Below are 25,873 nucleotides of genomic sequence, written 5' to 3'. Positions count from 1 at the left end.
AGAAGACCGAAACCCACAAGGTGGAGGCAAGGCACTGATGTGAACCCACCCTTATGTCTCTTTTCCCATCTCTATTACTAACAGCCCTATACTGGCCAAAACACAACTGTTTGGGCTCTTGAACTATTTGTTAGAAGATCCCCCCCCCCCCCTTTTAGAAATTCCACATCTTCATCAAGGACCGATCCTTCATTCAGATCCTCAACTTGTCGTGAGGATACTGAGGGAAAACAACCAGGCGGCCAGGGTTTCTCTGGTTCGGTAATTAAAACCTTTTTAACTAGTTGTAAGGCTGAGGCCCGATGTTGCAGTAAGCCAGCTTTTTTTTTTTTTTTGTTTGTTTCTGCAACGATGGGCGTCAGCCTAAAATTGTTACTAGGGCAATTTACTCATACATACATACATACATACATATATACATGCGTACATAAATGAGTCTGACGAAAGAAAACCCCTTTTAATGTAAGAAATTATTGCTGAGCCAAGAAACATTTTCTACAATTTTTTTTTCTTTGTAGCAACGTACAGCACTTACCGGTAGTTAAACTGTTGCTGAAAGGGCATCTTCGTCAATAAAGTTGACTTTAGCTACTATTATAATACCGCTGCTGCCAAGGCATAGAAATCCATAGTGAGAGAGGATGGTCATGATTAGAACATTATTGTACAATTTACAAGTCAGGCTGCACATAGACAAGTCTATAATACATTTTACTGCAGTTTCTTGTGTAAAATGTACGATATAGGTCATAAATTATTGTGCTAGGCCATTCTCAATTTGTGACTTGTGGTGCATTTGTCCCCCCCCCCCCCCCTTCATGCTTGTTTTAGGAAAAGTGGGCATATCTTAATGGGCTTAGCTGGAAGGTCATAATTCCCTACTACCTGACAAATTTACTTGAAAATTTTTAAAAATGACTGTGTCGAGAGACTCTGATAAAAGTCTGATAGTAAATGCCAAAGCCAAAAAAAGCAGCATGTAATAAACAAGGTTCTAAAGTACACAGTCCTCTGTACAGTCAGGAGGACTCTCCCTCATAATGTCTGCATTGGTTGTTAGGGTGGTGGCTAGTCATGTGACAAGTCTATGTAGGAAAGTAACACTTTGCTTTTGGCATAGCTCACGCTGTGAGCTATTTATGATCGGAGTGACATTCCTGTGCTATTGTGTGGATGACCCCCTTCCTTCCAACTTGGTGCATTCTGGTATTTCGCAGAACAGATTTCAAAAAATGCATATGTAGGTATAGAATTCAAGTATGTGTAATATATAACCATATTTTTACTGCAGAACGTGCATTGTTGTTTTTAACATAACCGCAGCAATAGTGAATATTAGTTGAAATATCCCACCCATCCCTCTTGTTATGCAGACATTCCTGATTGTATCGGTGTTTGTGCAGAAAAAAAAGACCTCTTCATTTCATGCCCAAAGGGTGTGTTCGTGCGAAATTCCATATACAGTAAAACATTAACCCCTTCCTGACATCTGCTGAACTCTTATAGCAGATGTCTGGTCTTTAAAAGGGTTGTCCAGGATAAACTGATAATTATCTCCTAAACTAAACTGCCTCACCCCCCCAACTTCTAATTCACTTCAATTAATGAGGACCTTTCATGGTTTGGGGCACAGGCAGTTCTATATACTGCTGGAAAGCTGACAGTGCGCTGAATTCAGCGCACTGTCTGCTTTCCCGATCTGTGCCCCGGGTAAAGAGCTTTCGGTACCGTAGCTCTTTACAGTCAGAAGGGCGTTCCTGACAGTCAGTCACGAACGTCCTTCTCCGCAGCAGCACCTATCCAGCTGTGCTGTGTGAGCGGGAAGGAACACCCTCTCCCTCTGTTCACAGTGCTCGTCCATAGACGAGTATTATCAGAAGGGGAGGGGGTGCTCCTCCCTGCTCACACAGCACAGAAAGATAAGTGCTGCTGTGGAGAAGGACGTTCTTGACTGACTGTCAGGAACGCCCTTCTGACTGTAAAGAGCTACGGTACCGAGATCGATAGCTCTTTACCCGGGGCACAGATCGGGAAAGCCGACAGTGCCTGAATTCTGCTGGAAAGCTGACAGTGCGCTGAATTCAGCGCACTGTCAGCTTTCCAGCAGTTTAAGAAAAATGTATAATTACCCATATTCCTGGAACTGTCTTGTGCTCCAGGGATACTTTCTGATAATCCAGTGACGTTCTGTTTCATTGCTCCCCCAATCCCCATCAATACTTACCAAGCCTTTCTGTGTCCAGGGAACAGCTCCTCCACCTCTTCCTGTCTTCTGGTAGTGGGTGGAGTAGGTTAGTCAGGGAGATGGGCAGCGTGGGAGGGGCTATAATGGGCAGGATCAATAGACTTGGGGAGCCTTCACACGTAAAACTCGTTCAGAATGAGCAGCGTTAAAACAGATCCCATTGATTTCTATGGGTGCTGGCATACGCGCGCTACCGATAGAAATCAATGGGATCTGTTTTAACGTTGCTCATTCTGAACGAGTTTACGTTCAGAATGAGCGGAGCGTTTACTCCGTGTAAAGGCCCTCTTAGGCTGAATTCACATGGGGTATTTTGGTCAGGCTTTTGAGGCTGTATCAGCCTCAAAATTCTGACCAAAAAGACGGCTCCATTTGAAATCAATGGGAGCTGGTCAGTTCTTTTTAACGGGAGCCATTTTTTCTGGTTTCAGGAAAAAAGAACGGACATGCTCATTCTTCAGGGGGAGTCGCCTCGTTTTTTGGCCTGGAAACTGAGGCGGTCTCCGCCAAAAAAACCCCGTGTGCACACAGCCTTAGTGAGATCACTAGTCAGTGAGGGTGGGAGAAGCTAGGCTTGGTGAGACAGAGGGTTTTGTAACAGAGAGATGGGGGAGGGGCTGAGTGAGAAGGAGTAAGAGCTAGTTCACACGGGGCACGGTTACGCTAGGTTCACACTAGCGTTCTCCTGTCCGTTCTGAGCTTTCCGTCTTCTGCATGCCAGAAGTCGGAAAGCTCAGACCAGGTCCGGCCGTGAGCGGCGGTGAGCGTTTTAGGCTCTCCGCCGCGAAACCGGATTTTTTTATCCGGACACAGAGTACTGCATGTCCGACTCTGTGTCCGGATTATAAAACGCTCACCGCCGCTCACGGCCGGACATCTCTCGTACCCATTCAAATGAATGGGTGAGAGAGACTCCTGCAGGTTTCCGTCTCCTGCCTCTGTTTTAGGCAGGAAACGGAAACCTCAAGTACGGAGACCCGAACGCTGATGTGAACGAGCCCTAAGGCGTATTTTGGTCCTGATTTTGATGCGGAAAGCCGCGTCAGAATAGGGCCAAAATGTGCCTGCCACGACTGTCATGGCTTCAGACAGCCGCGGCTTCCCGCTCCGGAGTAGGTCCAAATGAATGGGCCTGGTCCGGAGGGTGCTGCCACGAGGCGAATGCTGGGGCTGAATCGGACGCGGAATGCGCCAGAAAAAAGGGCAGCTCACTTCTCTGTTGCCGCTCACGGAAAAAATTAAGCTAGCGGTCTACATAGACCTCTATTGTGAGGGGGCGGATTCTGACGTGGATTCGGCACCAAAATCCACCCCCTCTTGCCCTGTGTGAACGAGCCCTTAGTGCAGGAGCTACACAGGAAGCTGCACAGTAGGAAGCTACAGCATGTATCAAACACAGGATGCAGCAGCAACCAGAGACACCAGAAATCACTCCAAACACTGCTAAAGGTATATAGGTGTACTTATTAACCTATCACTAGCACTAACAGACCTTTATAAGAAAAAAATTAATTCTGCCCAGAAAACCCCTTTAAATATTGCGCCTGTTCAGAAGCAGAGTGAGTGTTATAACTGGGTATTAACATTTTGATTTAGCCCTCAGTATCTAATATCCTGTCGTTCACTATTGTCGCCCACCGCACTTAGACTTTGTAATGGTGAGCTTGTGGGAGCCTTCCAACCTCTATGACATTCAGGAGCCTTGTGAGGTCCCCCTGGCCTGTAATAATATTAAATACAGAGGCATTTTCCTTAATCAGACAAGCAATCTAAAGTTTTTAGGTTCAAAACCCCTAGCAGGGTCAGGTTTTTTTTAAAAATGTATTTATTTTATTTTTTACAACTTGCGGACAACCGCCATATTACTGCGGATATCTGGTATTTAAACATGGCAGCTGCTCATGAACTGGGCGCCCTTCATATCAGCCAGGTCTGTAATATATATCCATTTATTCCCTCCCCTCATTCCAAGAGCCATATTTTTTTTTCTGTTCAGTGTCGCATGATGGCTTATTGTTTGTGAAATAATTTGTACTTTAATGGCACCATTCAATATCCTATACAATATACTGGAAAGTTGGAAAAAAAAATCATAATGAGGTGGAATTGTAAAAATAACCCCAATTTTTCTCCAATTTTTCATGGGTTTAATGTAATACTATGTGGTAAAAATGAGATGTTATGCTCTCTGAGGGCGTACTGCGGTGCGTCCTCGAGACCTGCGTTAGTGGGTTTTCTCCCACTGTTCTTTTTGTTGTCCGCTCTGGATTAGCCTGGAGCGGTCTCGCTTGTTTGTTCCTCCCGTCTCCCTTCTCCTGTACCTTGTCTTTTTTGGGGTTTTTTTTTCTCCCCGTCCCCTTCTTTTTCTTCCTATGGAGCCCTGGCATTTGGCCCTCTCAGACACCCTGATGTGAGGTATAGTTGCAACTTGGAGCTCAAACCCGGGGAGGTTCTAGTTCTCACTTTCACTTCCTCTTCTCTCTGCCTGATTCCCCGTTTTTGATCTCGTTTGTTACTTGAGGAGGTTACTCTGGTTCTGATCTCGTCGGACGTATTCTCTTGGATTTCTTCTCGTGGCTCGTGGTTGGTCTCTCCTCCTTCCCGCCTTTCCGATTTCGGGGTTGTCCTTCTGTCCCCCCTCCTCTTCCTCTCTCTTCCTCTACCCCTTTCTCATCTTCCCCCTTCCACCCTTCCGACTCCTTTCTCCCTTTGTCCTGTTTTGCTGGGTCCTTGTGTGTGGCTTGGGTTGTGGGTCCGTTAGCTCTGGGCCTGCCTTGTTGTTGTTTTGTCCTGTGTTTTGCTTATTTGTAAAATGTTTATAAATAAAAAATTTATTAAAAAAAAAAAAAAAAAAAGTTATTTGTATTCTGTGGGTCAGTTCGATCACGGCAATACCAAATTTCTATAATATTTGTAATGTTATGATGCCTTTAAAAAAAATAAAATTGCTTTTGTTTGAAGGGGTTAAAGGGGTATTCCCAACTCCCCTGTTCACCACCATGGAGGCTGTGTGCTCTGTTCACATCCTGGTTTTTCTTGGTAAATTGGTGGGCGTGGTTTCATTTGCTATCTCACAGAAAAAGCCAGCTCTGCTATCTCTCTTCATAGCAGTACATGTTTGCAGACAGTAATGAGGGATGGTTGTAAATAAATTAGCACAGTATCACTGGAAGATTCACAATATGAAGCTGATATAGCAGAGCTGGATTTGTTAGGTGATGAGAATTCCCAAATTTACATGCTACAGGACCACGAGTCAGCTTGCAATATACTCACTTTTAGCTCTGTGTTTAATGGACTCCCTGTCTCAGCCCTTATCAGCAAAATTCAAAGAGCCAACTGATAACTGGAAGAGCCAGAGATAAACAGCTCAGAAATACAAGCTCCCAAGTCCTGAGCACTCAGCTCCCCCGACCCTTCCCTGAGAGCAGGGAGCTACATCACTTGTCCTGGGCAGGGAGATAAAACCATCCCCAGGCCAGTGGTTATGGAAACACACTGTAAACAATGAAGTGAATAATCTCAGCAACCAAACAAAGCAGTTTTGCTTAAGCAATATATTTAGGAACAGTCTTAAATCCACATAATCTAGCAGTATAGATAGGATCCTTGAGATGGGACAACCCCTTTAAGGCCCACATTTTGGGTAGGATCGCCTGTCCCAATAATGAGATTTGAGGCCAGCGATCCTCTGCCGTGACTCTATTGAAGGCTCACAAGCTTGTCTCCAGCATTTCTTCTATTACAGGCTGCTCTATGCAGCCTACTAAAAGTTGTGGTATTTTGCAATGCATTAGTGATCATAGGGGGGGTCTATTAAATACAGTATAAATACATTTTTTATTTTTTTTTTAAAAAGTTAAATCGCCACTGTTTCCCTAGAACACATACACATGAAAGACATAGCTCTGCGTCCTCCCAGGGTGACACTTCTGTAGCCGAGGGCGTAGTTAATACGTCCTTGCTACTAATGCCGATATCTTAGGACTGGAATCTGCTATCTTAATGGTTTACGGAGCGATTCACTGCTGAAAAAGCTATTCAGCATTGAGTTCCCATTGAAGATCTCAATTTCCAACAGCATTTTTAACAGCAATTTTCTCCATAACTGTAAGTGTTATCATGAAGGTCTTGGTATCATTTTAAAGATGAGATTCTCATTATGATTGGCCCCTACAGTCCTGAGATACAGGACTCTAAAGTGTCCTGTCCCCTCCCCACCATCTCGGGAAGTATTGAGTGAACTCTAGTAGAAGGGGAGGGGGGAGGAGCCTCACTCTGCAGCGTGCACAGAGGTGAGGAATCCTTCTCATCTCTGTGTCTAATTTGTATGTGACCCCAGGAGGGGGGTAGCATTAACTTCAGTCCCGGTTACCCCCTCTCCTATCAATCAGCGTTCATACTATACTTTTGCTCTCTGTTTGTCACATACGGGTATGATGTAATTTCCCCCTGAGCCTTACTAGAGGAGTATTCTTATGTAATACCCTCTGAACATAACATGGATGTTTTTTGGCGCTGTGACCCAGGCGTTTACCATTGCCCAGGTCCCAGTGCCAAAAAGTCGCACCAAACACTTATACAACATATACACAAAGTCATGGATAAAGTTTACATTTCACCTAATTCCTGTCCATACCTGAGGTTTCTACAGTAAAACACATCTCTAAGCAATGTCCGTTACACGCTAAAATAATAGTAATAACGATTGTCACTAGAGATGAACGTAAAGTCCTATTTAATTTACATGCACAAAATGGGTTGGCGCATTTCTGCGACTTTGGCATTTCTTTAACACCCACCCCTGTAAATATATACATGTGTGGAATGTATGAACTCCTCACTTATTGCGTTTTTTTTGGACTATACATTTTGTTTGCAGAAAGGGATTGCTTGAGCCGCACTTAAGTTACAAATATGAATTTTTGTGCAATTTTTGCTTGCAATCTCTGTTTGCTGCAAAGTTGCATGAAGGTGCTTGTATACATGAAATAATAAGTTGTGTTTTTACATACGGTATGCTGTGCAATCTCAAAAAGTTAGATTTTGGTGTCGGTCAGTTTCCTAGCTGCAGGATATCTTTTTAACATATTAGTGAATAACTGCAAAATCCTGCCTGTCTTCTGTATTAGTGTTTTTGGGAGTCTGAGCTCTTGTTGTAGTTGATGTTTGCAGTACATATAGTATATATACGCATTGTCTACACCTTAAGCTATTATTTTAAATCTATTTTGTATATGAATGTGAGGTTGGACATGAGTTTAAGGTGCAAATATGTGTTAGTGCATTTTTTTTTTTTCAAAAGATTATGTTTGTCACAAAGCTCCATGAAGGTGGATGTGGCTATTGATAACCCATTGAGACATATGTAATCTTCAGGTTGTTTACTTTCAAAAAATACATGGGGTTTAGGGGTTCACTTGCTTTTCGCGGTGTGTTGCCATGTGGAGCCGTCGCTGCGGAAGGAAGTCTGGACAAGAAGATGACCGTTAAAGGGGCTCTATCAGCAAAATGATGCTAATAGAGCCCCACATATGTGTGAATAGCCTTTAAAAAGGCTATTCAGGCACCGTAAATGTTGTATTTAAATCCCAGTCCCGTTTTTAAATAAAAGCATTAAAACATATATGCTAATCTTACCGAACGTGCACCATGGGCGGGGATGCACGATGTGACGTCGGCTTCGGGCACGCCTGCCTCTTCGGTCTTCTTGTAGTAACGCCCTCTGGTTCCGTGTCGTCTTCCGGCTTCTTCTCTTCAAATCCCACGCCTGCGTAGTAGTGCTTCCCTCCGGAGTGCTACTGCGCAGGCTCACTCGCCATTTTACTTAATGGCAGTTCCCGAAAATTTTTACAAGAATTAAGAAACAAACAGACACACAAACAAGAAAAAAAAGGAACCAAACAAACAACGAGGGTACCAAAACCCCCAAAAAGAAACAGGGGCCACACAGGGCCTCAGAATAAAGCATTCTTAAGTGGGAAACCCATTCAGGGAGAACACAGTCCTCCTAAAAATAACAAACCAAACAGGTCAACTAAGGACTAAACATAGGAAGAAGACAAAGAGAGAGAACAAAAGAAAGAGAAAGGAAAAAGGGAACAAGAGAACGACAAAGCAAAGTCCACGCACTAGGGATCAAAAGATGGGGGGGGGGGGGAATACCAGACAATCGCACAAAAGGAGGGGGAAATACAAAGACCATAGACCAGTATAGAGAGGCAAACAGAAAAGACGGGGGGGGGGGAAAAGCACAGGGGGGAAGCCAAGCAAACAGGGCAGAGAAGTCCGAGGACTCCTGGAACTCCACCCACGGCCGCCAGAGGGCTTCAAATTTGGAGGAATCGGGTAGATCCATCGCTACTAAATACTCCATCCTACGAGTAAGGGGAAATTCTTGAAACCATTCCGACATTGAGGGAGGAGTGGCATTACGCCAGTGGAGGGGGATAACCGTCCTGGCGGCCGTAAGGAAATGGCGCAGGATATCACCTTTAACACTAGAAAGTTTGCCAGGGATGAGGGAGAGGAGAGCCACTTGTGGGGAGGGTGTCAGAGAGCGGCGAGAGACCTTCTCGTACAGGTAAACAGACATCCAAAAGGGTCAAATCTCCCCACACTCCCACCAGATATGCAAGAGAGAACCCTCAGCAGTACCACAGCGCCAACACCGGTCAGAGACCGAGGGGTAAATTTTATGGAGGAGGGTAGGGCACCGATATCATCGGGTCAGCAGTTTAAAATTTTTCTCTTGAGCGCTACAGGGTAAAGGCAGCTTGTGTGAGAGTAGAAAACAGCGATCCCAATCAGCGGCAGAGAGTCCCAAGCCCTAACATAAGGGGGTGGGCCCGGGGCAGTGGCAGTCAGCAGGATATTAACTGATTGCAATTGGGCAAATAAGGGAAGGGGAGAAGCCTGAGATTGAGCCCAAGCAGACATATGCAGAGGAGTCACATCCCAAAAAGCGACGGGCAGAAACAAACAGGCCCTTTTTAAAAGATTTTGGGTTTTTTTGCCCTTAAAACCCCTTTCAGATGTCATTGAGTTTAATTGACATCGTTTGGTTTTCACCAATTCTTGAAAGACAAAACGAAGTAGCTGTGTCATAATTTAGAGAGAGGTTTATATATATGTAGAATTTGCTACAGCATGTGACTGGTATGTTAACCCCTTAACGACCTTGGACATAGCATCTGAGCATCTGCATAGGCTGACTTCCTGTATAGACTGCAAGACACATGCAGTCTGTAATAATGAATCAGCAATCAAATCATTGCTGATTCAAATGTCATAAAAGGGACATATATAAAAAAAATAAAAATAAATAAATAAGTTCGAAAAAAATTTAAGTTATAAAGTCCACAAAATTCCCTTTTTACTATAGAAAATGAATTGTATTAAAAAAAATTAAAAAAAACAAAAACAAACCCTTAATTTATAAAAAGAATGCATCGCATCGTTACAACCTGTTAACAAACAATATTTAACGTACACGGTGAATGTTGTAAAAAAAAAAACAAAACTGGAAAAAAATCCACCGGAAGTAATGATTTTTCGCCATCTCACCTTACAAAACATGCTATAAAAGTAATCAAAGTCTTACGTAACCCAAACCAGTACCAATGAAAAGTACAGGTTGTCCCACAAAAAATAAACCCTCAATTAAGTGTCAATTGAAAAATAAAAATGTCATCCATCTCATTTGGCGATGGAAAAATCATTGATTTATGTCCCGAAATGTATTTTTGTTCTGCAGAATTACTACATAATTACATAAAAATTACATTACATTTTATGTAATAATTACTTTACATAAAAAAAAATATAAATGAGGTATCGCCGTAATCGTACCGACCTGCAGAGTAAGGGTAACATGTTAATTATACTGTATGCTGTATTGCAAAAAATTTAAAAGGTAAAAGACTATGCCAAAATCTCCCCCCTCCCTCCCTCTAGCAACACAGAGTTAATAAAAGGTATTAAAAGGTAATAAAGAAAATATAGCTTGTACAATGTGAAGACAAAAATCACCAAATCATTAGAATACAACTGGCTGCAGCAGGAAGGTAATGTATAAGCTGTGCAAGCGTATATCAGCGGACATCCCAGATTTACAGCTTATGAGGGAAAATATACAAGAAATGACCCCCGGGATAGCCCACTTAGTAGTTTTAGAAGTGCAGGTCTCTGATGCCACAAAGTCGCTGCAACATTAGCAACATAGTCACTGAAATTGCATATTTCTTTAAAAAATTAATTTTCCACTTTGTACATTAATTTTTCAGAAGCATCTTTAGGCTTAAAATGATAATACTACTCGATACATTCCTTGACAGTGTGCGAGAGTGAAGGGTATGGTCTGGGAAGACGGGTCAACTGACTAATCAAGGCCTGATATTAGTATGTGTGTGAAGACTAGGAGTGTGGCACCACGCTGACAGAGCTGACCTGTCCAGACCAAACCTACAGAGCAGGTACTGTGCCACCCGTTGTTGTTGCCAAAGTGGGAGTCTGGTAGCCAGTCTCCTGTATAGTCAGGGAAAAGTTTCCTTATATTTAAGTTAGGGAGCGTTCACACTACCGTCGGTGTCCGACAGGTAGTGTCCACTCCTAGTGTCCGCACAAAATCTGTCACGGACATTAGGAGCGGACACTAACTGTGTCCGTGACACCTGTCATTCATTTCAATGGGCATCGGGTGCGTTCTTTTGCACTCCATGCCCGTCCTTCCCTGTCCGCAAGTGAAGATGTCCGACTTCTCAAGCGGATAGAAAAACCCTGCGGACACCGACGGTAGTGTGAATGCCCCCTTAGTTCTCAGCCGAGAAGGGTTTTGTTTTGGTTATTTGTGCCTTTGCAAAGGCAGTGTATGCATTACAAGTGAATAAAGCCTGAACTTCTGTGCAACCCAGTGTCTGTGTCCCTGTTTCCTGCACTGCTACAAGCATCTACCTGAGCAATTTCCCCACAATGGGTATAGTTTCTTAAATGTGGTTACTTTTGAAGGGTTTCAATTGTATTGATAAGGGGCTTAACAAATACAATATGGTACCTAAACTATTCCAACCACATCTGCCCTCCAAAAGCAAAATAGTGCTCTTTCCATTCTGAACCCCACCATGTACCTACACAGCAGAATATGGCCACATATGGGGTATTTCTGTGTTCAGGAGAAATTGTGTAACAAACTGTGGGGTGTTTTTTCTTCTTTAACCACTTGGAAAAATTGAAAATATGGCGCTAAATGGACAAATTATTGGACAAAAAAATGTAATTTTTCATTTTTACATCCCAATGTTAATAAAATATGTGAAAGAGCTGTGAGCTTAAAATGCTTACTATACCCCTTGATGAATTCTGCAAGGGATGTAGTTTCCAAAGTGGGGTCACTATTAGGGGCTTTCCATTGTTTTGGTACTTTAGGGGCTCTGCAAATGTGACATGGCACCTGTAAACTGTTCCAGCAAAATCTGCCCTCCAAAAGCAAAATGGTACACTTTCCATTCTTAGCCCCTCCATATACTCATACAGCAGATTATGACCACATATGGGGTATTTCCGTGTTCAGACAAAATTGTTTAACAAACTGTGGGGTGCTTTCTCTCAATTAACCCCTTGTGAAAACTTGTGAATACTCATTATAGGCAACACTCTACAAATGGGCTTGTACCTTAAAGTCAACATTTAAGCCCATAGGCTGCAAGATATTTCTTGTGAGAGATTAATATACAAAGTGAAAATTGAAATTTTTAAAGAAATATGCCATTTCAGTGCCCAATATGTTCTGCCCACTTTGTGTGAATAGAAAGATGCTAAAATTATTAAGTGGGTTAGCATGGGTACAAAAGTTGTATATGTGGATGTAAACTTCTGTTTGGGCACACAGTAGTGCTCTGAAGGGAAGGATCACAGTGCTTTTTATCTCTTGAAGTATAGATTTAGATGGACTGGTTTCAAGTTGTGTTTGCAAAGCCTCAAAGTTGCAATTAGTTGTAATTCCCCAAGAATGCAACCATTTTGTACGGGCAAGTTTAGGGTGCAAGCAGTGTGTAAAAAAAATAAAAAAAAATAAAATAAAAAAATCTTTACCCATATCCCGGAGCACTCATGTAACCGCCCCAGGGACACTTTCTGATAATCCGGTGGCGGTCCGTTTCACAGCTTCCAAAACGGAATGTCACCATTACTCCCCCATTACCCCCTAATTCCCATCAATACTTACCAAGCCTTCCTGTGTCCGGGAACGGCTCCTCCCCTCTTCCTCTGCTAGTAGTGGGCAGATTAGTTTAGCTAGTGAGACAGGAAAGGGGAGTGTAACTGAGTGACCCTAGGTTCACACCTGCGTTCGGGTCTCTGTTCTGTGGTTTCCATCTTCTGCATGCAAGAAGACAGAAACCACAGACCAGGTCCGGCAGTGAGCATTTTATGCTCTTCTCCGCGAAACCGTTTTTTTTTTTTTTTTTTTTTAAACTGGACACAGAGTACTGCATGTCTGACTCTGTGTCCGGATTTAAAAAAAAACGGTTTCGCGGCGGAAAGCATAAAACTCTCACGGCCGGACAGCTTTCAAACCCATTCAAATGAATGGGTGAGAGCCCTGCAGGTTTCCGTCTCCTGCCTCTGTTTTGTGCAGGAAACGTAAACCTGCAGAACGGAGACCGGGCGCAGATGTGAACAAGCCCTGAGAGGGAACAAGTGTAGAAGCTACACAGGAAGCTGCACAGCAGGAAGTTACGCCGTGTAAACAAATGCAGAGGATGCCAGCAGCAACCAGACTCGCCAAGAAATCACTCCAAACACTGCTAAACGTATATGGGTGTACTTATTAACCCATTACTAGCACTAGAAAAAAAATTTCTTCCCAGAAAACCTCTTTAAGGCAGCATTCACACTGAGTAACGCTGGCGTTTTTTGTGCTTATTTTGGCACGTAGCGCCGCGTTTGCACCGTGCTATTTTGCGGTCGCGTTGTACGGCGTAAATGCGGCGTTTACGCGGCGCTACGTGCCAAAATAAGCACAAAAAACGCCAGCATTACTCAGTGTGAATGCTGCTTAAAGAGAACCTTTCATGTCCTCAGAGATGTACACTATTACATACTGCTATAAAAGCAACAGTGCACTGTTGGTATTTCCTGCAATTACTGATAGCTCTTCCTCAGAAGGGCGTTCATGACAGTGTATCAGGGAACACCCCCTCCTGACAGTACTGTTGTAGACTAGTACTGGGGGGAGGGGGGCATTCCTCACAGCTTAAAGGGATTAGAAAGGCTATTCGTCTCTTACCTTTAGATGTGATCTCCGCCGCGCCGTTCCTTAGAAATACCGGTTTTTACCGGTATGCAAATTAGTTCTCTCGCAGCGATGGGGGCGGGCCCCAGCGCTGGGAATGCGATGGGGGCATCCCCACTGCTGCTCGAGAACACGATCCTGCGACGCCTCTATCTTCTGCTGGATCCTCCCCTTCTTTCTTCGGCGTCACCTCAAACGCCTGCGCAGTTGGCTCTGCCAATGAGACACTAGTAGAGCTGACTGCGCATGCCCGTGGCCATAGTTCTACTACTACTAGTGTCTCCGAGAGAACTAATTTGCATACCGGTAAAAAATTTCTAAGGAACGGCGCGGCGGAGATCACATCTAAAGGTAAGAAACGAATAGCCTTTCTAAAGGCTATTCCGACGTCTTATCTACAAAATAAAGGGTTTTAATGGTAGAATCCCTTTAACATCATGGCTGGGCAGTAAGGAACACCCCCTCTAAAAGTATAGAGGTATGAACAGTACTGTCAGGAGGGGCGTTCCCAGCTAGATTGTCAAGAGTGCCCTTCTGTCAGTGAAGAATGTTTGGACTGGAGGAAAACATATATGCATTTGGATTAGCAATTGTCTCGCTGATAGGAAACAGAGGGTACTTGTTAATGGTAGATACTCAGACTGAGTCACAGTCACCAGTAGGGTGCCACAGGGGTCAGTATTAGGTCTTCTCCTGTTTAATATCTTTATCTTATCTTTATTCATGACCTGGTAGAGCATGGGTGCTCACACTTTTTCAGAGTGTGAGCTACTTTATTAGATGACCAAGGCAAAACATCTACTAGGGCGGGGCCGGGCGGGCCTATGGACGGGACTGGGCGGACTTGTAGACGGAGCCGGGCATGTCTGTGGGCGGGGCCAGGTATGTGGGCGGGGCCGGGCGGATCATGAGCGCAGGAGACAGCGGCGTTCTATGGTCGCCCAGGGATCCCCGGTGTCTGTCTGTTCATAGCGCAGGCTGAGAGTTATCTCTGGTCACTGGCAGGCTGGGGCTGCGGCAGTGTCCGGAGAGGACTCTCAGCCTGCACTGTGAACAAGCAGACACCGGGAATCCCTGCATCCCGCGATCTACCCATACGTCCTTTGCGATCTACCAGTAGATCGCGATCGACATATTGGGCACCCCTGTGGTAGAGGGTTTACAAAGCAGGGTGTTCATGTTTGTAGATGATACTAAACTTTGTAAGGTAAACAATAATGAGGAGGATAGTAGAATATTACAAGGGGATCTAAGGAAGCTGGAAGCATGGGAGGAGACTTGGCAAATGAAGTTTAATGTTGACAAATGTAAGGTTATGCACTTTGGTTGACATAATAAAATTAATGTTTATGTACTCAATAGTAAATTACGGAGTAAGGGTGCATTCACGCGGAGTATATGCACATATCACATTGAAAGGAATAGGGAAAAAAAGCAGCCCATTCATTTCAATGGGGAGCGCACGTATGCCGGCTCCCATAGAAATGAATGGGATCTGCTTTGTACGCACTCATTATGAACGTGTTTTACGTTCAAAAAGAGCTTAGCGTATACTCAGTGTGAATGCACCCGAAGACTGACAAAAAAAAAAGACTTGGTGATTCTGGTGTACAGCAAGCTTACCTTTAATGACCAGTGTCAGGCAGCTGCTGCCAAGGCAAATAAAATTATGGGATGCATCAAAAGAGGTCTAGATTCTCATGACAAGAGCATAGTTATGCCTTTATACAAATCACTGGTACGGCCACACTTACAATATTGTGCGCAAAAACCACGACCAAAAATAGCAACGCGGTTTTTTACAGTCTATTCACTTCCCGGGAGGGAAAAACTGCCTGGCGTTTTCTGAAACTTTTTTTTTTTTTTTTTTAACCAAAAACCGCTCCAGACAACGCTTCAAAAAACGCCTTAAGGTCCAAAAAAACGCTTCTCAATTAGGAAGCGGTTTTTTTTTCCCAGATCAAATTTTGCCACACGTAATTCATGTGTTTATCACTGACGGGTAGTTACTCACATAAAGACTAAATCACTGTAGGAGTAAATAAAATATAACTTTTAATAATCTTTCTTAAAAATGGCCTCAATTCATTTAATGTTTTTTAAATATTTTCTTTAAAAAAACTGTACTATGACCTCATTGATAAAGGGTAACCAATAATTATTAATTCAATCCCTGTCTGGTACAGCCATTAACAGTTTCATTCCCTGATAGTGTGCCAGGAGCTAATCTAGTATGCCCCAGTACACCTATATATCCCTGGAACTCTAGATGAAATCAGGTGCGAGGAAATCTAGATACAAATCCCTAGTGGTTCCACATAGGCTGTGAGTAAGGCCAGAGGGAGGTCCTGGAGGCGAAAGCTCTGTGAGTAGTCTCTGATACTGACAAATTAACCCCCGTATATGATAATGACAGCAGGAGCTATATTGAAACGGAGGATATTCAATACAGTACAGTCTCACGTTCTCACAAGCCGTATTCCACTCAACTACACCTCACACAATGCCCTACTGATCTCAAGTATGCTCCAATTGCCTATGTTAACATTGTTGCCACTTAGGGTATGGTTACATTAGCCCTATTAGTCTCTATTCATGGGCTACGTATCCTAACTATATAAATACAATATATGGTCCCTGATGTATCCACCACCTATTGTATAAGTTTTCCCTCACACTTCCCTCAACGCGTTTCGCTAGGGGTCTAGCCTAGCTCATCAGGAGGATGATGATCACATATTGATACTGTGTCCTACAGAGTAATGCAGAGAAATGCAGTTTTAACTGCAAATATTATCATCTCTTGCATTATCATCCTCCTGATGAGCTAGGCTAGACCCCTAGCGAAACGCGTTGAGGGAAGTGTGAGGGAAAACTTATACAATAGGTGGTGGATACATCAGGGACCATATATTGTATTTATCTAGTTAGGATACGTAGCCCATGAATAGAGACTAATAGTGCTAATGTAACTATACCCTAAGTGGCAACAATGTTAACATAGGCAATTGGAGCATACTTGAGATCAGTAGGGCATTGTGTGAGGTGTAGTTGAGTGGAATACGGCTTGTGAGAACGTGAGACTGTACTGTATTGAATATCCTCCGTTTCAATATAGCTCCTGCTGTCATTATCATATACGGGGGTTAATTTGTCAGTAACAGAGACTACTCACAGAGCTTTCGCCTCCAGGACCTCCCTCTGGCCTTACTCACAGCCTATGTGGAACCACTAGGGATTTGTATCTAGATTTCCTCGCACCTGATTTCATCTAGAGTTCCAGGGATATATAGGTGTACTGGGGCATACCAGATTAGCTCCTGGCACACTATCAGGGAATGAAACTGTTAATGGCTGTACCAGACAGGGATTGACTTAATAATTATTGGTTACCATTTATCAATGAGGTCATAGTACAGTTTTTTTAAAGAAAATATTTAAAAAACATTAAATAAATTGAGGCCATTTTTAAGAAAGATTATTAATAGTTATATTTTATTTACTCCTACAGTTACGTAATTCATGTGTGAACTTAGCCTAAGGATCTTTTTACTCCTAGGCCAGTGACTGTGACAAGGGGACATCCTCTACGTCTGGAGGAGAGAAGGTTTCATCAGCAACATAGAAGGGAATTCTTCACAATAAGAACAGCGAGGCTCTGGAACTCTCTGCCCCAGGAAGTGGTGATGGCGGATTCCAGGTTATGGACTCTAGATTTTAAGGTTTTAAGGACACCTTGATCCAGGGTTTTTATACTGACTGCCTCATGGTTTTTTTGTTTTTTTTTGTTTTTTTTTTTTGCCTTCCCCTGGATGAACAATGTGGGGGATTGTAGGGTTATAGGTTGGACTTGATGGACTGATGTCTTCATCCAACCTCATCTACTATGTAACTTTGTAATTACACAGGTATCTCTTTCTCCAAGGCACATATCGGGAAAGCAGACAGTGCGCTGAATTCAGCACACTTTCTGCTTTCTAGCGGTATATAAAATGCATGCACCAAAGGACATGAAAGGTCCTCCTTAAGATTTCATGATGTCTGGCACACAGTCAAGGCACCCAGTGCTAGAGACGACAAAAACACCCGCCATAAACTTCTTTGAACCTCCACTGTATTTGACTGTTGGTACTGTGTTCTTTTCTTTGTTGTTTTTTGTAAGTAGCAAAATGATGTGCTTTACCAAAAAGCTCTATCATAGGCCTCTTGCTGACAACCATGGCCGAGATCTGTGTCCTATCCATGTTTTTCCCATATAGCACACTTACTCCTTTATTTCTATGATTAAGAGTATGGACTCACTATAAAGAGGTCGCCGTGAAGTGGCTTGTGGGCTTAGGCACCTTGATCAATATGTATACTAAGATCCTCATGTTCAGTAATGTAGAACAGGGGTCCTCAAACTTTTCAAACAGGGGACCAGTTCACTGTCCCTCAAACCACTGGAGGGCCAAAATCTAGTTTAAAAAAATAAATTATATGCTCCACAGTAGGCCCTCCCACACACAGTATTATCTACTCCTCAGTACGCCCCCCACACACAGTATTATCTGTGCCTCAGTACCGCCCCACTATATTATATGCTCCTCAGTGCACCCCTCCACCCCACTGTATTATATGCTCCTCAGTACAACACACACACACACTCAAATCAAATCGGCTTTATTGGCACGTTCGAATAGATATTTGGCATTGCCAAAGCTAGTAAAGTGTGTGTCTGGGAGTTGGAGTCGAGGGGGAGAGTATGGGGGTGGGGGCTGGGGGTGGAGTGGGTGGTTTGGGGTATAACAGTCCGTGGAGTCTCGTCTTCCTCTTAGTTGGTGACCGCTATATGGGGAGGTGGGGTGGGGCGGGTGGTTTGGGGTATAACAGTCCGTGGAGTCTCCTCTTCCTCTTAGTTGGTGACTGCTATATGGGGAGGTGGGGCGGGTAGTTTGGGGTATAACAGTCTGTGGAGTCTCCTCTTCCTCTTGTTTGGTGACAGCTGGACACGTATTAGGCAGTGATCTCCACAGTGGACTCTATCATACTTACCCATCAAGAGCCGCTACGAATCCTCCACCAGGCTGCACGCGTGATGACGCCATTGTGCCTGCGTCGGGGCAGAGGTCACTCTCTGCAGTCACTGTAGGCCGCGATTGATAGTCTTCAGTTGTATGTGCATTTGCACATATAACTGAAAGCAGCGATCGGCTCACGGCGGGCCGGATAAATGTACTTGAGTGGCCGCATGTGGCACACGGGCCATAGTTTGAGGACCGCTGTTATAGAATTTGCTGAGAAGCACTAGATCATTGTATAAGCCTGGGATGTGCTGGCCTTGTCTTTTTCTTTTTTTTTTTTACACAGATTGGCTACGGCGCCATGGGTTGTAAACTTTTTTTTTTTTTTTTTTTTTTTTTTTTTTTTTTTTTTCTCTTTGTTGCACAGCATGAGCAAAGAAACTGATCTCTGGAGATGAACTTGTAACATTTAGATAGTTGATATTTTTCCATAATTTTGGATCTCCAGTCCTTTTACAGTTCTCTTCTCCTCTCTCTGTTCTTTATGCTTAGACTGTTACGTACACGCACTGCAAAGATTGAGTTAAGGAGGACCTTTCATGACTTTGGGCACAGGCAGTTCTATATACTGCTGGAAAGCAGACAGTGCGCTGAATTCAGCACACTGTCGGCTTTCCCGATCTGTGCCCCGAGTAAAGAGCTATCGGTACTGGTAGCTCTTTACAGTCAGAAGGGCGTTCCTGACAGTCTGTCAGGAACGTCCTTCTCCACAGCAGCGCCTATCGCACTGTACAGTGTGAGCGGGGAGGAACGCCCCCTCCCCTCCTGATAATACTCGTCTATGGATGAATACTGTGAGCAGAGGAAGAAGGCGTACCTCCCCGCTCACACTGTACAGCACGATAGGCGCTGCTGTGAAGAAGGACATTCTTGACACTGTCAGGAACGCCTTCTGACTGTTGGCTTTCCAGCAGTATATAGAACTGCTTGTGCCTAAACCAATTAAAGGTTCTCTTTTAGGTTCTCTCCTTTTTATCTGGTTTCAGGTGTGATTATAATATATATATATATATATATATATATATATATATATATATATATATATATATATATATATATTTATTTTTATTTTTATCCACATCTGTTACTTGCCGCAGGTGAGTTTGAATGAGCATCAGTTACAAATATTTGTAATTACATAACTTTCTGGGAGAAATACCAGTACTTCATTTTCTGGAAAAAATTTCAGGAGTGCCAGCACTTACGGCCATGACTATATGTTTTAGTGTCAGGGTTTTGTGGTCCATTAAGACTGATGTGTGAAACGAAAAGGATCATGCAAAATGCATTTCTTCTAATGGGTATTTAGAACTAAACATTAGAACTTGTTGTTGTGTTAACTTATTTGCTTTTTAATGAAATCATTCTGTACCAAGCACAACTCTGTACGCTGCTGCGCTGGTGTTGGAGTGCAGCTCTTTTCACTTGAATAGGAGTGAGTTGCAGAAGGATTATTTGGCTTGTGAATATTAGGGTGCATTCACATGGCGTAAAGTGGTGCTGATTCTGCCACGATAACCCCCCACCCCCTTCTTTCTGTTTCAGAATCAATTAAATGTCCAGAAACATAAAGTTGTAGCATTGTGTTACATGTGCCCTCCACGGGGAAATGGTTAAGTTCAGTGTACACCATTGAATTTTTTTTAATAACAATTACGGTGTTGTTGTTCCAGTTATTTTATCTTTAAAAATCTCTTGCTTTTGTGTGTACATCTCTTGTACGGAGTTATGTATATGTGGTTCTAAACTACAAACAAACACTGTGTTCTCTGTAAAGTTAGGACGTGAGAGAAGATCAATAGTAATTCCATATTTCTGCAGGATCAAAGTTGGGTGGCTCCTTCCTGCCTGGTTAAGCTTGCTTGACTGGCCTTTCCATATACACAGATAGGGAGTAAACCATTTAGTAAAGTTTGGCTGTGAAGAGAATCGTCAAAGACAGGTTACCGAGTGGACATTTCTTTCCTCATCAAACTTCCTGTGGTTAGGGCAGCTTAAACCTAAAACATGTTCCCTTTAAGATATTGATTTAGGTCGCTTAGTTTAAGTGAAATTTGTAATGAAAATTGTATGGACATTTGATTGCTACTAACTTCATAAGAACAGTTTTGGAGAGACTATTTTCTGTTCCAGTTTTACTTTGGCTCACTGCAGAAATCACGGTCCATATAAAACCATGGCTGGGTGAGTTTGGTGAGGAAGAAATTGACTGGCCTTCATAGATTCCAGAGTTAAACCTCCTTCGTATACCTTTTGTGATGAGCTACAATGGAGATTGTGATTCAGGCGCAGACCCATCAGTCTCTGACCAAATATTGGATTAATATGTAACAATTTCCAGACACTCTCCCATGATATTTTAGAATGGGTTATCATAAAAGCTCCTGTAGTTGACCCAATAATTTTTGACCATATGGTGTAGATACATTTCTCAGAAATAAAACATCTATCATATATTCGATGGAGGTGTGAATACCCCATATAAAGGGAGCTGGTCACAGAGGGCAGCATAAAGTAGTACCACACATGCTGATTTCAGTGAACTGTCAGGGCAGGTTCACACCTGTGCCTGGTGTCCGCGTTGCAGGTTTCTGTCTTCTGATCAAGAAATTGGTCAGGAGACGGAAACCGGCAGTCATTTGAATGGGTTTGCAAAGTGTCTGCCCGTGAGCGTCTTCTGCCTCTCTGTGGGGAGCCATTTTTTTAAACCGGACACAAAATCGGACATGCAGGACGCGTATCACATTGAAAGCAATAGGGAAAAAAGCCTCCCATTGATTTCAATGTGTAGCGCCCGTAAGCCGACACATTGAAGTGAATGGGATCTGTTTTGAGCGCTCACACTCTGACACGTGTATACGTGTCTGAATGCGCGCGTGGTAACTCCATGTCAACAGAGCCTTAGGGTACTGTATATACTCGAGTATCAGCCTACTATAGTATATGAGCAGCCTACTATATACTATACTACTATACACTAGCAGCCAGACTATACTATATATACTTGTTGGGGCAGTGCAGTTAGGCTGCATTCACGCGGAGTTGTTTGGCTCAGGAATTTGGTCAGGAAACTGATTCAAATTCCTCCTAAAAATGCCTCACCATAGGACTGTATGGTGAGGAGGATTTTTGAGTCAGTTTCCTGACCAAATTCCTAAGCCAAACAAGTCCATGTGAACGCAGCCTATGCTTCTCGCGATTGTGTCCTAAAAAACAACTTTAAGAATACATTCAGCAAGGCTGAGCGCTGTACTCCTTCAAAATAGCTGAGTGACTGGAACTGTTTTCTCATCAGTAGTTTGTGACACAAGTTTCTGGTTCCAATTGTGGAACTGATGGAACAGTCCATCTTAATTGTAGTGAGGGTCTACATTTTATGGGGTCAGTCTGTGAGCACATACCTAGCAAAAGAGAAGAATTCAGGTAGGAAAAGGGAAATAAGGTAATACTTGCTGAATTATATGTATTGAGGAAATCCGAACATAATAGAATAATGCTTCTTTAAGGACAGGTCATCAGACAGGGACTATTCAGGTGCAGCAGGACCATGTGATCAATGCACTCTCCAAAACTTTGTTTTATTTATTTATTTCCACTCCCCCTTTAAATTTTAATTTTACTTATGTAAACTTTACTGGAAGCTGTTGGTGTTCACTTGATGATCGAAGTGTAGCATTGGCTTTAGGTACTACAGCACTGTTCCATAGACTTAATTGGCACGTTGCTGTAGTACTTAAAGCCGCAGCTACACTTTGTGCCACCAGTGAGGAGCACAGTTCCTGGCATGTAAAACTATTGGGAGCTGTGCTGTCCTAGAACAGGTGATCTGTGGTGGTCCTGGCTGTTAGTTAACTTATACTTTGAGACAGGCCCCTTTTTAGGCTAAGGCCTCATGTGGCATCCAGCAGTAAAAAAAAGTGCTGTGGGAAAAACCCTGGCGGCAATGCATCATGGTTCTTCCTGCAGTGCTTTCCTCTATGGACTTTCTGCTTCAATTATACCTATAGGAAAACCATCAGGTTTTCTGTAGGTATGCGATTTCGAAAACTGCAACGGTTTTGGGAATCGTGGTGTGTCTGCAGCACATATTTTAATGCAAAGTAGAGATGGGATTTGCTAGAATCCCATTCACTATGCTGCGACTGCAAAACGCCACCGGAGAACTGCGGCATTTATGCCATGTGGGGCTCTGGCCTTAAGAGGGAAAAAAAAAATTGTTAGCTGTCACTTTCTATTTTAATGTGAGTATATGGCTTTTTCTTATGTTTTTGAGCAAAATTCTTGCGATTCAATGAGTCAGTACCAAACATTTGTTACTTAATTGCAAAACAAAAGAGCTCATTATTGCATCTAATATGTTTGTTTATTTTGTGTGTTTTAGGACTTGGAGTTCCATGGAGTTATGCGGTTTTACTTTCAAGACAAAGCTGCAGGAAACTTTGCTACAAAATGCATCAGAGTTTCAAGCACGGCCACAACACAAGATGTCATAGAAACTTTAGCAGAAAAGTTTCGGCCTGATATGAGAATGTTGTCCTCTCCTCGATACTCTTTATATGAAGTTCATGTCAGTGGTGGTGAGTTTTATTTTGATTTAGATGGGTTTGGTTATCAATTAAAGGGGTTGTCCAAGAATTATGGATCTTTGCCAGTAGGTGGGAATGGTGGAGAGAAAAACAAAACAAAATCTTTTGGACTACCCCTCTTAATCCCGTTATTAATAAGTTGCATTTTTACAGAAATCCATATTTTAGTTTGAGTGCCAGGCTGCTTTTAGTAGTTGTGGATTTCTTGATGACCTAAGGGTCTGCTCACATAATGTAGCATGGAAAGGAATTTGAGGTGGTCTTCTGCCTCAAGTTCCTTTTCCCTTTCTGGCCCTGGGTTTTCTGCAGCAAGGCTTTTACTCCATTATTTTAATCATAATCATATAAACTGACTTCCAGTTTTCATTATTTTGCAATTAATTGACCAACTCTATTGCTCATTAGCCTTGTGTCTTGTGCCAGGGGTTTTGCAGCTGAATCACCCAGGCATTTTGAGGCAAAACTGAGCAGGACATTTATTTTTGCATTATTGCATAACCCCTTATGATAGTCACACCTGCATTCAGATTTCTGCTTGGGGACCACCCAAACGGAAAATTAACTGCTTAAGGAAAAAAAAATTTAGTTTCTGTGGAAACCTGCGGACCCCGTAGATTATAATGGAGGTCTGCCGGATTTTTGCCCGAGAAGGGCGAGTTCAAGCACTGTTTTGAATTTAGACTTATAATATTCCATTGTTATACATTGGTTATTATATCCTGAGCTTCCACTCTTAATTTCAACATGCATGCCAGAACTCTAATTATGCACTTAATGTGATTTTTGGTAATGTGGTTTAAACTTGAGGACCATTATAAGTTTTGTTAATAGATTATTTGTTATTCTGCTGCTTAATGTTTTGAAGAAGAAAGAAGACTTGATGTTGATGAGAAGCCTCTGGTGGTTCAGCTGAACTGGAATAAGGATGACAGAGAAGGAAGATTTGTACTCAAGAATGAGAATGACATTATACCTCCAAAGGTATTTTTTTTTTAAATTATAAATGTAGGGCTCTCTCAACCCATGTTCCAACCGCAAAGTCAATTTACATATAATACCATATTATACCATACTACTGTCTTCATTGGCTTTAGCCCACCATTGCCAAAGTGTGTTTCATGCCGTGTCTAGGTTTTTACAGTGGCCAACGATATGGGAATGGTGTACTTGCTATTGTCAAGAGTAACCCCTTTTTAGCATAGTTTAGGCCAAATAGTCTATAGGACTCGTTCAGAAAAAGTGCAGGGACATCTTTAATGGCTGTGTACATTTGTAGGGTCTTTTTTAATTTTTGTTTTTTAAATGATCATGTTCAGAATCTGCCCCTAGCAGGCAGAACACAAAGTGGTCCCATCTTATAGGCAGGTTAAACTGATGGACAACTAGGCAAACATAAGTAGGTAAGGGATGGTTAAGGTAATGTCCATTTAACCATGAACCATTTAGGCTACTACTGGAAGACTATTACAGACTGCAAACATCATTCTGTTTCCACGCTGAGAGACTGAAAAACTTGTACTGAACCCATTAAACCTTTGAATTTCAACTTTACTCCAAAGTTACAGCTTCATGTATCTGTACTGTCCAGGTTTGTAAGAGAGGAAAATAGTGTGATCTTGTGAGTATGACTTCACTACATGTGACTTGGCATTTAGGCGGTAGCATTATTATTGTGATAGTTGCCTTTGGGGATGTAAGTCATGTACAGGTATCTTGTATGTTGCATGGACCAACAATAAGCAAGCCATTTATGCATTTGAGTGCCACTACAATGTTTACATACAGAAGAGGGAAGATGCAGATACTTTACATAGTACTGTATGTAAGAGGAAATTTAAGGGAAATTTTATTCATGAGTTGTCAATGATTTTATTGTTGCTTTAGTGAACATTATTTCCTAGGTAAAAATTAGATAGTAATAATGCTTCCCTTGGGGGTTAACCAGGATATATATATATATATATATATATATATATATATATATATATATATATAATCTAGCCTATATATATATATATATATATATATATATATATATATATATATATATATATATATATATATATATATATATATATATATATATATATATTCTAGCCTATTAATATTATAAATGTGAAATGTTTGTGGGTTTGTGACTCTGGATGTTCGGATGTTTGGCGGTCAATCACGCAAAAACCGCTCCACCGATTTGGCTGAAATTTTCCACAAACATAATCACTACACTCGATTGCGCAATAGGCTACTTTTTGTCACAATAGCGCACATACATTTTTCCCAGGACCCCCACAAAACCCAAACTCACATCACTATCTCTACAATCTCACACACTTTGGACCATAGCAAGCCACAAAATTCATATTACCCTCTACAGCAGAGGTCAGCAACCCCTGGCACAAGTGCCAAGAGTGGCACTCCTGCCATATTTCACTGGCATGCTAGCAGCACAGGACCTGCAAGAGTTAAATGAAGTTCGAGTCTCCTCAGTGCTCTGCTAGAGCTGAGGCATAGGGACACTCCCCTTTGAGAGGGGTGCAGGAAACCCAGGGGGTGGAGCTTAATCGCTCAAGTCTCTGCCTGCCTGCTATAGTGATAGCTCCTGCCATCTGCACCCTGCAAACGTTCCCGAGGAGGAGAGGAAGCTGCTAACAAACTGAAAGTAAGAAACACACAGCTACCTTCCTTTAGT

General features: G+C 42.5%; 1 protein-coding gene across 11 annotated transcripts in view; it reads left to right on the top strand.

Annotated features, from left to right (window-relative positions):
- The window catches only part of AFDN (afadin, adherens junction formation factor), a 185,676-nt gene that overhangs the window by 12,612 nt on the left and 147,191 nt on the right, over nucleotides 1–25,873 (top strand). For 7 of the 11 annotated variants that reach the window (XM_075267748.1, XM_075267750.1, XM_075267743.1 and 4 more), the window contains exons 2-3: nucleotides 22,980–23,175; nucleotides 24,050–24,165. In XM_075267748.1, coding sequence (XP_075123849.1) covers nucleotides 22,980–23,175; nucleotides 24,050–24,165 — 312 coding nt within the window. The remainder of the gene's footprint in view (nucleotides 1–22,979; nucleotides 23,176–24,049; nucleotides 24,166–25,873) is intronic. The other 4 variants (XM_075267749.1, XM_075267746.1, XM_075267745.1 and 1 more) reach the window with 1 other exon arrangement.

Source organism: Leptodactylus fuscus, chromosome 3 (genome assembly GCF_031893055.1).
Source record: "Leptodactylus fuscus isolate aLepFus1 chromosome 3, aLepFus1.hap2, whole genome shotgun sequence".
In the NCBI taxonomy this organism is placed as follows: domain Eukaryota; kingdom Metazoa; phylum Chordata; class Amphibia; order Anura; family Leptodactylidae; genus Leptodactylus; species Leptodactylus fuscus.
The sequence above is the reverse complement of the archived record's forward strand: the minus strand, read 5'-3'. Positions and strand labels throughout refer to the sequence as shown.